The sequence below is a fragment of the Talpa occidentalis genome, unplaced genomic scaffold (genome assembly GCF_014898055.3).
Source record: "Talpa occidentalis isolate TD23 unplaced genomic scaffold, MPIMG_talOcc4v2.1 talOcc4.13, whole genome shotgun sequence".
Taxonomy (NCBI): Eukaryota; Metazoa; Chordata; class Mammalia; order Eulipotyphla; family Talpidae; genus Talpa; species Talpa occidentalis.
In genome coordinates, this window is record NW_023601322.1 from 72,495,503 (window position 1) to 72,508,399 (window position 12,897).

The following is a 12,897-nucleotide window of genomic DNA, read 5'->3' on the forward strand; positions in this document are numbered from 1 at the left end:
TAGACCCGCCCACGGAGTAGGAGGCCGGCGCTAAGCACGCGCGCCGCTGACGAAACCAAGAGCGATGCCGGAGCCGCCATCTTTGGTAAGGGCAAAGAGCGTTGCCCCAATCCTCCTCCCGCGGCGGACATGGAAGGAGTGGACTCATCCCGCACCAGTGCCAGGAAGTAAAATGGTGCTTATAGCGACACTGCCTTGTTTCTACTACACTTCCGTGGCCTCGCTTATAGGCCGAGGGAATACGTAACTCCGGCAGCGACGCTTTAGGGAGTAGTGTGTTTCTGATTTGTTCTTGGGACTCATTACTCACCTTCAATCCTTTTCTCCCAAATACACGTCTGGTTTCTCCTCAGCCTTTTTCCTCATTCCTTTGTTGAAGACAGTGAAGACTCCTTCGTTATATTTAAATTGTCAGCTTCCCAACACTCTCTAGTCTCCTTACATGTTTATCATCACTTATATAATCGACTTGCATCCTAATTTATTGACTTTTTCTGAAACGTTAGAATAAGCTCCCCTGCCTATCTGTACTGACCTAAATTTATAAGCACCAGACAGTGCCCTTAAAAAAAAAAAAAGCTACAATTGTAATAGTAATAAATGTACACAACTTGATGAGGTATAGTCCAGACGAATCATGACCAGGATAAACAAGGTTTATCAATCAATTCCAGGATAAACAACGTTTTTTGTGCTTTTTTTTTATTTGAGAGTTTATGGAAGACAAGTGAAAAATCTTGATTTTTTAAAAAAATAGATATCTTGGTAGTTCATTTAGTCAGTTAAAAATGGAAAGTCAAATTATGCATTACATGCTTATTTCTGGGAAACCATTGGGATTGCTTTAGTTTATCTTAGTAGTTCTCAAGGATAGATGTGATTGATAAATGACATGCATACTTAAGATTCTTGATTAATTTCTATCTCCTTCACTATGATTTACAAGGGCAAGTCCCATTCATTTTCTTTCAATTGACCACTTTTCCCCAAGTATAACAGATAAGAGCACAAGTTTTAAATTTACCTGAATATTTGCAAAAATTTTTCTTTAGAGAAAGTATCAGAACTTTCAGCAAGTTATATGTGTAACTTTTATTAGATCTTAGCTTTATTTATGCAGGCAAATAGCACTATTTGGTCGATTTAAAATACAAAGCTGGACACATTATCTGTGCTAAAACTAAATCACTTTCTGCTTAACTTTAGGCAGTAAGCTGATGCTTGGACTTCTCTCTATCACACCAATAAGTTAAAAATATAAAGGGAGAGAAAGAATTAGCTGATAATTTCTTTCTTTAAAAGAAATATCTCAGCAGATCAAAGTATCAGAAAGACAAAGCATTGGAGATAAAGTTAGGTGCCTGTTGGGCTGCAGGTCCAGAAGCAGGCAGTAAGTACATTCTATGGGTTAGGACACACAGCAAGCACATCACATGATGGACAGAGACAAACAAACCAAACTCTTCCTTCATGTTAACTCTCACTGCAAAAACAATCAAACTATCACTTGCTATTGACCCATATAGCCTTAAACTTCAGCTTTACAGAGGAGGCAGAAGAAAGGGCAACAAGATTCCCCATCGTTGATGAATGGAATGGTGATTTCCCAAAATTACCTCAAGGACAGGCGCTCTAAACCAACTCTATCAGCCCTGGTTTGGGGGTACAGAAAATGCAACTAAAAAATCCACAGATAGGAGGAGGAAAGCTGGGCAGAGACAAATGAGCTAAAATGATAAAGACCCTCCCAATCAAATAAGCCTACAGCCTAAATACTAAAAACATGAAGAAATCTATTTAAATTCTGCCAATATCACATTAAAAATTGGCAGTTGAATTCACTCCAGAAAGAATTATATAATACTTTAAATATTCTTTACACAAAACAGGCAGAAATGAAAAATAGACAAATATTTAAAAAATCAGCCTTGGAAATGAAAAATGTGGTTATGCAAATATAATAGTCAATAGATGAAATTAAACTCAATGTAGACATAGTCAAAAGAGGAATTAATGAAATCCCTCTAATAGGAATCCTGAAGGTAAAATATAAGATGGAATGACAAAGAAATATTTAAAACACCTTTTTATGTCACTCAATTAAATAAAAAAAACACAGCCAAGAAGTTTCCCAAATTGTAGACAGATAAGGACCTTTGGATATGTGTACTCTGAAAAATAAACATCATAATCATATTCTGAAACAATAAATTATAGTAAAACTATAGAATATTAAGAAACACAAATAATACTGAAAGCTAACAAACTATCTTCAAATGAACAATTAGACTAACAGGAGGAATCAATAACAAAAGTGTCCAAAAGACAATACAGTATCTCAAATATATAAGAATTTTAATTTTAATTTTCAATATGGAATTTTAAACCCAGCTATCCTTGAGGAATAAGCAAGAATTCTGCCACCCAGACACCAACTTAAGAGTTAAGGCACCTTCAGCATAGTTTCCATCAAATTGGGTGTACAACATAGCACTACTTACTCAGTGACTGGCAACTTATTCAAGGTTTTTTCTTACTAGATATATTTATTTATGCATACAAGAATTGGGGTACAGGCCAGAGGTGCGGAAGGGGTGAGAGGATTCACCAGAGACAGAGTGGAGAGCAGAACAGGCAGGTTGTCTGAAATACACTTCTGAGGGGAGTAGCAGGCAAGCCAGGAGAGTTCTGCTGCGCCATGTGGGTAGCTCCCTGGCTGGGGATCAAACTCTTCCTGCAGTAGCTGCAGATTGCCTTACAGTGCTGAGGCTTAACCCCTTGTGCCACCAGGGAGGCCTGACTGGAAAGTTATTCATATCACTTTTATTTTTTAATTTTTGCATAGAAGAACTAGGGTGTATGCCAGAAACACAGGGAGTGAAAGGACTCACCAGGTACAGCACAGGGAGCAGAACAGGCAGACTGACTGAAATACAGGACTAAGGGGAGCAGTGAGCAAGACAGGAGAGGTATGCTGCACCATCCGTGGGTTAGCTCCCTGGCCTGGGATCGAACCCAGGCCTTAGTGGTGATAGTGCTGAGTCTTAAGCCTAGGACACCAGGGAGGCCCCTCATATCACTTTTATTTTTATTTTTTTTTTAATAGAGGCATGTTTTATTTATTTATTTGTTTGTTTTGTTTATGCATGCACTGGGTACAGTCGGAAGCGCGGGAGGGTGAGAGAATTCACCAGAGCCAGAGCAGGGAGCAGAGCAGGCAGAAGGACCAAAGTACACTGCTGAGGGGAGCAGCGGGCGGCAGGAGAGGTCTGCGCGCCATGTGGGACCCTCCTCCAGTGGCCGGGGAGCAGCCGGGGATCGAACCGGCGCCGCAGAGGCCGCGGGCAGCTTTGCAACCCAGCGCTCAACCGCTGCGCCACCAGGGAGGCCCCTTCATATCACTTTTAATAAGTCACTATGTGTAAGTTCCTTCAATGAACTTTTATTGAATAGCCAAATTGATAAGTTAGCACAGTTCAAATGATTATTTGCAGGGGTTACAAATGAGGTTTTTTTTTTTTTAACAGGAATAAAACAGTGAAAATTACAAACTATAAAAAGGAAGACAAATCTTGTTTCTAACATTTCAGAGAAGCAAGATTGAACACAGCACATTGAAGATCAATACGTATTTGAATTTGAGAACAAGATTTTAATGTTACAATATTATACACTACTTTACAAAATTAAAATTTCTATATAAGGATTATAATTGTAATAGTTAACAAAATCTTGAAATCACATTTGGTGGTCCCCTAGATAACAGCTGTTATGCATCTTTGATTAGAAGAAATAAATCTTTTATTCTAATTATTGTAAAACAGTCTATTAGACTCAATACATTTAATTAAATTAAAACAATGAAATATATGCAAACTAAAATAAATGGTACTGTTTGAGTGAATATTAATGTCAGACTTACAGAAATGTTATTTAAAAAATTCTAGAAATTAGAAAAATAGAGTACTTTTTATGGTAGGACTGCCATGCTCAGATTTAAATACCAAGATTGCCCTTGTCTGTTACTTTAGTAGTTGTAGATCTGTAGAAAATTCAAGATCTTTCATAATTTACAACTACAATAAAAAAAATATGGCATAGTGTAAATATTAGTTGCTTTACATCAAAGGTAATACAAGATGGGAAAGCAGGTTGTGTCCTGCAGCGAAAGGAAAAAAAAAAAAACCAACTAAACTAAAAAACACATTCAATATTGCAAAAAATAATTGCTTAATATCAGTATCTCCAAAAGGTTCATCTCATTCCCTCATTTTTGGAGAATATTGTGAATCCTAACTAAATTTATGCTATTATGATGTGGTGATTATAAAATTATTCTGGATTGCACATGTTATATAATATCTAAAATAATTTTTTAAAGTAAATTTGTGAAATATACTAACAAAGCATGTGGTAATAATCAGAGTCATACCCACTTAGGGATGAAGTGAGGCACAAGGAAGAGTATTGTCCCTAGAAGCACAAACATTTCCTTCTGGAAGATTCTTTACTTCTATTAAGAAAGGATTTACAAATATCAACATTTAAAATTCACATTATGAAGATAATTTTAGTTATTTTAAGAAACATCAGTGCATAATGACTCAGTTTCTTTAAAAGAAGGGAAAATATAAATTTAATTTGCTACAATTCAAAACTTGCTTCCTAATAAAAGAAGCTCTTTCAAGAAATTTCCAGTTCAATGTACCACTTGCATACTGAAAATAAACTTTAACACTGCTTAAGGGAGATGATATTTTTATAAAGCACAATTCCTCTCATTGAGCTGGTAAGCAGTAGTGTATATTTAGTGAGCTTGCTTCTTCCCTAACCCAAAACAACTCAGTAAAAGTCAGCTCATATTGATGTAAACCTGAAAGTTACTATTTCATTGGTGATCATGAGACCAGATTGTAAACACATATTTCTAACACATTAAAACAAAGAAACAAAAGTCTCTTCATCAAGTATTACACACAAACATCTTTACCTTTAAGAAGTTCTTCTGAGACAAGATGAATCAGTGAAAAGTGGGTTTAACTCTTTTAAAGATTTTCTATCATAGCACTTTAAGTATACAAATGTATAATTTACCTATCTGTAAACAAAATTCACTTAATGGTTCTAATTATAATATTTCTCTGAATGAATTAAAAAAAACAATCTCTTGAGCATGTTCAGAAATCAAGTTCTTTTCATAACTTCAGTATACTGGATTCGTGTAATCTTAATATCCACCAAATCAAACAGCAGCATTCATGCTTTAATAGGTATTAATATTTAAGAATAAATATTTCGTATGAGCGGCTTCCAATTTAATTACTAAACTCCTTAGAAAAATGTTACTGGTGCATTTGAGACAGCATTTAAGACACTTGAAATCTTTCATTCATCCTCATTTCACCAATATAACATTTTTATTATCCATCAGAGAAGAAATATGTAAAACAAAACCCACTTAAAGAATCAAGATAACTAAAGTGTCTCATCTCCCCATTATCACTGCCCATTCCAATGTATTTATGAAGAGCTTAGATTCTTTCACTGTAGAATAACACAGCGTGTCGAGGTCTTCTGCACTCAAATCAGAAAACCACTTAATAGTTTTCACTTCAAATCAAAGTGACTTTGTTCTTCAAGTATAGAGAATACTGACAGATTTTAAAGCTTGACTGTATGATTTCATACCCTTCTCAAGTTAAGACTAGAGTTTAGTTTTAATTAACATGATCCTTTTTCTTCTTAACAAAAGAAAAAACAGATGTGGGGGATTAGATTCTAGTTTTTCTACGTATGTACCTTTGAAGTTTGTTTTTTTTTTTTAAAAAAAAGATCATTATCAATGGATTTGTAACTTCCCTGCAACACTTAGTCTTCTGAGGTTTAAAATGTAGCAGCCAAAAATTCAGGAACAAAATGAGAAATATACAACCAGAACACAGAAGTCTTTATTTTACAAAATGTACTTTGCCTCTGCAATATTGTCTCATCTCATTCCAATTCATAATAACTCAAACATAATTGGCAGCAAAGGGAAAAAAGGTATCCAATCATATGCAGATATATTTTGATTTGAAAAATACAGTATTTCAAAGTTGCATGTTTGATTCTCTGCTGTGGTCCTTTATTTGCTATAGTTTGTTGAAATCACAGTGAGAACATCTAATCATCACATTAATCCACAAACCTAATAGAAAAGGAAGGTACTATACATTCTCAGGTGGTCTGCATTATTGTGACTTTCCTTAGAAACATCTATGTCAAATACCATTTGTTCATTTATTCACTTGTTGCTGTATATGCAGGAGGAATTCATAATAAGATAATGCAGACTCTGTTCTGTCTTCTACCATGTTTTGGAGGAAGCTTGCTTTCATTGGACTTTCATCCCTTAGGAACAAATGACAAAAATATTTATATATATAAGAAAAAGGGTAATAGTAAAATACACTGGATTTGTCACAGGTTTTTGACATTCTGATAAACATTATAACATTTTAATAGCTAATTTTATTTTTTATATTTTATTTTATATAATTCTTACATCATTTTTAATTTTTGCACAATGTATGCATTTTCATTTTGGTTATATTCCCCATACAATTGCACCCCCCTTATTTTGACCCTAACCCTTCCTCTCCCTACCACCCACCCCCTCCCCCCACCCCACCCCGGCAATAGTGTGTCTCTGGTTTATAGTTGCTTGCTGATTTTCATTTTTACTTTGTATTAATTAGTCTTTTTCCTGGTCCCTTATTTAGGTTCTCTAAATTCCTTCTACGAGTGAGACCATCCAGTATTTTTCTTTTTCTTTCTGACTTATTTCGCTGAGCATGATCCCTTCTAGCTCCATCCATGTTGCTGCAAACTGCATGTGTTTATCTATTTTGATTGCTGAGTAATATTCCATTGTATATATGTACCACATCTTCTTGATCCAGTCATCTATTTTTGGGCATTTGGGTTGTTTCCATAGCTTAGTTTTAATAGCTAATTTTAGAGGCATTCTCTGAAATACTTGTATCTCAGAATAAACTTCATGTCATATGGGGGACAAGTTTACAATGAAATTAAAAGAAACTTTTTACTAATGACTCAATATAAAGCATAATTTAGTACTATTTATTGAAAATTATTTTTCCTTTCTATATTTTCTAAAGTGTTTGCTAAAGCAATGGGTCACATATATTCCAGAATTGAAAATTATTTTTCTTTTCTTGTCTATATTCTTCTAAAGTATTTGCTAAAGCAATAGGTCACATATATTCCGGACTCACAGCAGGTCCTTGGAATGTTAAACAACTTGCTTTACTACTAGCAAATGAAAAGTTCAACATACCTTATTATATAAAGTATTGGGAAAAATGGTCTCTGCTCTCTAAGCCAGGAGATGAAAGCTGTTGTTCTGGCAGATTCCGGTGTATCAAGTTCTGGAAGGTCGGTCTATTGAACAAAAACAGCAATATCCAGCTTGCTCTAATCATATATAATTAATATATCGTTTACAGAGCTCCTCAAACTTTATCATTTATATGTATCACTAGGTACCTTGCTGAATTACAGATAGTGATTTAGGAAATCTGGGGAGTTGCCCTAGGTTGTGCTTACCACAATTTTTTAGTAAGGGGTAGGCAAACTTCTTAAAGGGCCAGAGAGTAAATATTTTAGGCTTGCAGATCATTTGGTCTCTATTGCAACTACTCATCTCTGCTATTGTTCCACTAACACACCCACAGACAATACATAATTGAATGGACGTGGTTATGACTCAAAAAACCCGTTAGGAGCCTCCCCGGTGGCACAAAGGTTGAGCGCTGGACTGCGAAGCTGCCCACAGCCTCTGCAGCGCCAGTCAGATCCCCCGCCGCAGGTGAGAGGGCCACATGGCGCACAGACCTCTCCTGCAGCACCCACTGCTCCTCTCAGCAGTGTATTTTGTGGGTCTGCCTGTTCTGTTCCCCGCTCTGGCTCTGGTGAATTCTCTCACCCTTCCACGCTTCTGACTGTACCCAGTGCTTGTATAAATAAATAAATAAATTTATTAAAAAAAAAAAAAAACCTGTTAGTCATAAAATCAGGTGGCAGTACTCCTTGGAAAGTTTGCTGAGCCCTGATCTAAAATATCCCACCTCTTCTCTCCAGGTGACTAGAACATTAGAATTAACTGATTCATTAAAGCAATTACAGTAAATATGACTTCTTACTTAGAATCTGGTCATCCAAATTAATCAAACTCTGAAAGCTAATGCTTAGTCTAACTCTAAGTCTGAGGTGTCTTTTAAATACATAAATTTCTTAGTGACATCAATGAATGGAGTTAAACTCATAATATATGAAAAAGTGACAACATAAAACATAAATTCCACAATTGGTGACAAACAGGCAGCAGGGCGGTAAAAAATATGACACTAAATAAGACCATGTTATAATTAATTCTAATTTTAAAATTCAAAACTATCCGAATGCTACAGAATTTAACAAGTGCTTCCTTATGGATTATTTCAATTACTTCTCCATAAGCAACACCATTCTTATTTTATTAATGAAGTTGTTTGTGACTTAAACAAGGTGACAGAGCTATTATTAGTATCTTCAATATTATCAACATAAATCCAACTAGAACTAGTAAATGATTTGCTTGTGTGGCAATTATCTTAGTTCTTATTTCAAAGCAGCAGTTAAAGGGCCCTTCAAAAAACAGTAAATAACTTACCCAAAACACACAAAAAAAAGTAGTAAGATTAATGTCAATTGCAGCAACCTACTTTTTTTTGCCATTAACTGAATTTGTTAACTTTTTCCCTAAAATAGTATAGTGCCTTAGACACATAAGAACATATAAATCAATAATATAATAAAATAACCTAAAGCATATATTTAAAACAAAATAATTATTTTCACTTGGAAGAGAAACATATTCTGTGGATACATCTTATTTTTTGAGAAAACTTTTAGTACTATGCTATGATTTCAAATGGGAAATTCATGTTTGTGCCATATTTGAAATGCTTTTTAAATGGACTGCAATCACTGTAGTAACAGTCTTACCATAATCTGTGGGATTAATGCATAGTTTTGAACTCCTAGAACTTGGCTGAGAAAATTTTGTCCACAATTTTTTCCAACCCAGAGCATCAGTACCTAGAGACAGGAAGAAAATTATTTCGTGATAGATCATAATATTAAGTTGTTGACTCACTGAAGATGTTTTCAAAGATCAAAACAATGAGTAAGTTTAGTGAGATTGTACAGCCTTCAACTGCACTAATAATTACTATTTATCTTGATGAGACATGTAATGCTTGGCATGAAAGGAGGTTATGGAGGGGGAAGGTGGCTAATACAAATACAAAACCTACCTGGCACATAATCTGTTCAGGAAAAGAGCTACAATGGGGAATGAAGGTATGGGAGTGTGTAAAGAGAAGGATCACAATCAGTCAGACTACTCACAGAGCCTGCATCCATAAGGAAAGCTCCATCCCTGTTCAGCTTTTCTACTGAAAGCTGGAGAATAGGCGGTTGAGGTATGGTACGATCATTGATGTTGAGCGCTCCCTGAGGAATTACACAAAGGAGAAAAGCTTTTCAATACAGGTAACACAGATCACAGTTAAACAAAAAGTATTTCATTTTTTATTTTTTTTAATTTTTTTTTAAATAGTTTTTTTTTTTTTTATAGAGGCATGTTTTTATTTATTTATTTATTATATTTGTTTGTCTTGTTTATACATGCACTGGGTACAGTCAGAAGCGCGGGAGTGTGAGAGAATTCACCAGAGCCAGAGCGGGGAGCAGAGCAGGCAGAAGGGCTGAAGTACACTGCTGAGGGGAGCAGCGGGTGGCAGGAGAGGTCTGCGCACCATGTGGGATCCTCCTCCGGTGGCCGGGGAGCAGCCGGGGATCGAACCGGCGCCGCAGAGGCCGCGGGCAGCTTCGCAACCCAGCGCTCAACCGTTGCGCCACCGGGGAGGCCCAACAAAAAGTATTTCAATGAATGTTACCTCAGAGACCTTAAGGCTTACTTAGGTAAATCACAATTATTCATACTTAAGTATGAATAAGATGAAGAAATATTTGTCACTTACCTAAAAAAAGTAACTTCTGATCTTAACTATTATTTTGAAAGATAATGAAATAAAGGCAACCAATATCCATATTTCCTACTCAGATGAATTATTTTACTGAGATCCAAGTAAAGTCTTGAAATTACTTATTATCTGCTCATAGCATGGTATATAAGTCATGTACACATTCTGAGGAAGGAGTAAAAAGCCTAATGCAAATGAGATTTTAATACCTCTCTCCACTTTCACATTTATTTATTAAAACCACAAAAGGAAGTTTCTTGTTTATAACTATTGTAATATTATCTGAAAACACACACACACATCTTTAAATAGACCTATTGGTGACCTAAAACAAAGTACTTAAATTAGATATTGAATTAAATTATATCTAAAGTAAATAAAATACAGTCCTACTAAGTTGTATTGCACCTCCAATGATAAGGTTTTGGCTTTATCAAAGTAGCTTAAGACCTCTAGTCTTGGGGCATGTGGGGAGTAGAAAAGAGACTATAACCCACATATAGCAAATAAAAAATTACCCCTGGAGGTTTTCTAATGTGAACTAAGAAAAGAGAGCCTTGGGCCTCCCTGGTGGCACAGGCGGTTGAGCACAGCACTGTGAAGCTGTCCATAGCCTCTGCAGTGCCGGTTCGATTCCCACCGGCCTCGGAGCAACTCACATGGCGGAGCAAACCTCTCCTGTCTCGCCCGCTGCTCCCCTCACAGTGTATTTCATCAGTCTGCCTGTTCTGTTCCCCACTCTGTCTCTGGTGAATCCTCTCACCCTTCCGCTCATCTGGCCTATACCCTGGCTATTGTATAAATAAAATAAATCTTTAAAAAAAAAAAAAGAAAGAAAGAAAGAAAAGAAAAGAGAGGCTTGTCTTTGGTGGTAAAAAAGAAAAAAAAAAAAAGGGAAGCTACTTTCTTATCTTAAAAAGACTGATCTGAAAGAATGGGGAGGGCTTCCCGGGTGTTGCAGTGGTTGAGTGCTGGGCTGCGAGGCTGCCCGCAGCCTCTACAGCGCCAGTTCGATCCCCGGCAGCCGGCGAGGGTACCACATGGCATGAACAGACCTCTCCTGTCGCGCCCGTTGCTCCCCTCAGCAGTGTATCTCAGTCAGTCTGCCTGTTCTGTTTCCCACTCTGGCTCTGGTGAGTTCTCTCACCCTCCAGCGCTTCTGACTATACCCAGTGCTTGTATAAATAAATAAATAAATAAATAAATCTTAAAAAAAAAAAAAAAAATTATGTTCCTGGCAAGTCCATGTGTGTTGAGAGCTTCTCTGACTATCCTCCTCTGGGCCGTTTTGCTGTTCGTGACATGAGACAGACGGTTGCTGTGGGTGTCATCAAAGCAGTGGACAAGAAGGCAGCTGGAGCTGGCAAGGTCACCAAGTCTGCCCAGAAAGCTCAGAAGGCTAAATGAATATTATCCCCAATACCTGCCACCCCAGTCTTAATCAGTGGTGGAAGAACGGTCTCAGAACTGTTTATCTCAATTGGCCATTTAAGTTTAATAGTAAAAGACTGGTTAATGATAACAATGCATCATAAAACCTTCCGAAGGAAAGGAAAATGTTTTTGTGGACCATTTGGTTTCTTTTGTGTGGCAGTTTTAAGTTATTAGTTTTTAAAATCAGTACTTTTTAATGCAAACAACTTGACCAAAAAATCTGTCACAGAATTTTGAGACCCATTAAAACAAAGTTTAATGAGAAAAAAAAAAATTATGAAAGAATGGGGAATCACAAGGAGAGAATTTGAATCTGAGCTAGACCTGAGTCTAATCCCACCCTAGCCTTCCCTAGGGTCTGTTTTTGAGTACAATCAATCTTTCCTTCCTAAGTTTACATGCAACCCAAAGAGTCCTGATAGATACACCACTGACATGGTAGTAGTACTTTATTTTTCTTTCTGGTGCTTTCCATATAATACACAAAAATATATTACATTTATATTTTTATGCTAATATACCATTTTTAAAAAAAGATTTATTGATGCATACAAGCACTGTAGGCCAGAGGTATGGGGGCGGGGTGGGGGTGGGTAAGAGGATTCACCAGAGACAGTGTGGAGAGCAGAGCATACAGATCTACTGAGATATACTGCTAAGGGGAGCAGCTGGCAAAACAGGAGAGGTCTGCTACTTCATGTGGGTTAGCTACCTAGCCGGGGATCAAACTCAGGCTACACTGGCTGGCAATAGCTTGATAGCTCTGAGACTTAACCCCTGCGCCACTAAGGAGGCCCCAATATACCATTTTTTTAATGTGAAAAAAAGGCAGGCCCAGTTAGATGAACTTATCAAAAATATGATTAATGTACAATTACTTTTTAAAAATAAACACAAAAGTATTTTTTACTTAGTATTCAGAAACACAGATTACAAGATAACATTTTCATACTTGTAATTTCAACTCAGGTAAATTTTCTATCAGAGAAACTGATAGAAATACTTAGACAATACTTAGAAATACTTAGATAAATACTATTTTTCTAATCCAAGAAATTCCAGATGGCAGAAAGAGGCCGAATTATAACAGCAATGAAATTATGTATTTAAAAAAGTACACTGTTTTTGTTGCTGTTATTGCTGTTTCTTTCTTCCCAAGAACACTGTTACACTAAACACTGACCTGGGATGTTTAGTAAGTTCACCCTCGGGTCACTCCTTTCAGATCAATTTATTTAGTTATAAGTTGCTCTGGTCAATCTGACATCTCTATATACTCTAGAAATTTGTCGTAAGCAACTTAAATAAAGGTACTTGCCCAAACCAAAATTTGTTTGCACAGATCTAGCAAAGGAATAAAATATAAAGCTTC

At 36.4% G+C, this 12,897-nt stretch overlaps 1 protein-coding gene across 3 annotated transcripts in view; it reads right to left on the reverse strand.

The window, feature by feature from the left end:
- Nucleotides 1-5,933: 5,933 nt before the first annotated feature.
- Nucleotides 5,934-12,897, reverse strand: part of SEC24A (SEC24 homolog A, COPII coat complex component) — a 109,907-nt gene continuing 102,943 nt past the window's right edge. For all 3 annotated transcript variants that reach the window (XM_037509293.2, XM_037509292.2, XM_037509291.2), the window contains exons 20-23: nucleotides 9,454-9,558; nucleotides 9,049-9,141; nucleotides 7,340-7,443; nucleotides 5,934-6,390 (exon numbers count right to left, since the gene is read on the reverse strand). In XM_037509293.2, coding sequence (XP_037365190.1) covers nucleotides 6,276-6,390; nucleotides 7,340-7,443; nucleotides 9,049-9,141; nucleotides 9,454-9,558 — 417 coding nt within the window. In that variant the 3' untranslated portion in view covers nucleotides 5,934-6,275. The remainder of the gene's footprint in view (nucleotides 6,391-7,339; nucleotides 7,444-9,048; nucleotides 9,142-9,453; nucleotides 9,559-12,897) is intronic.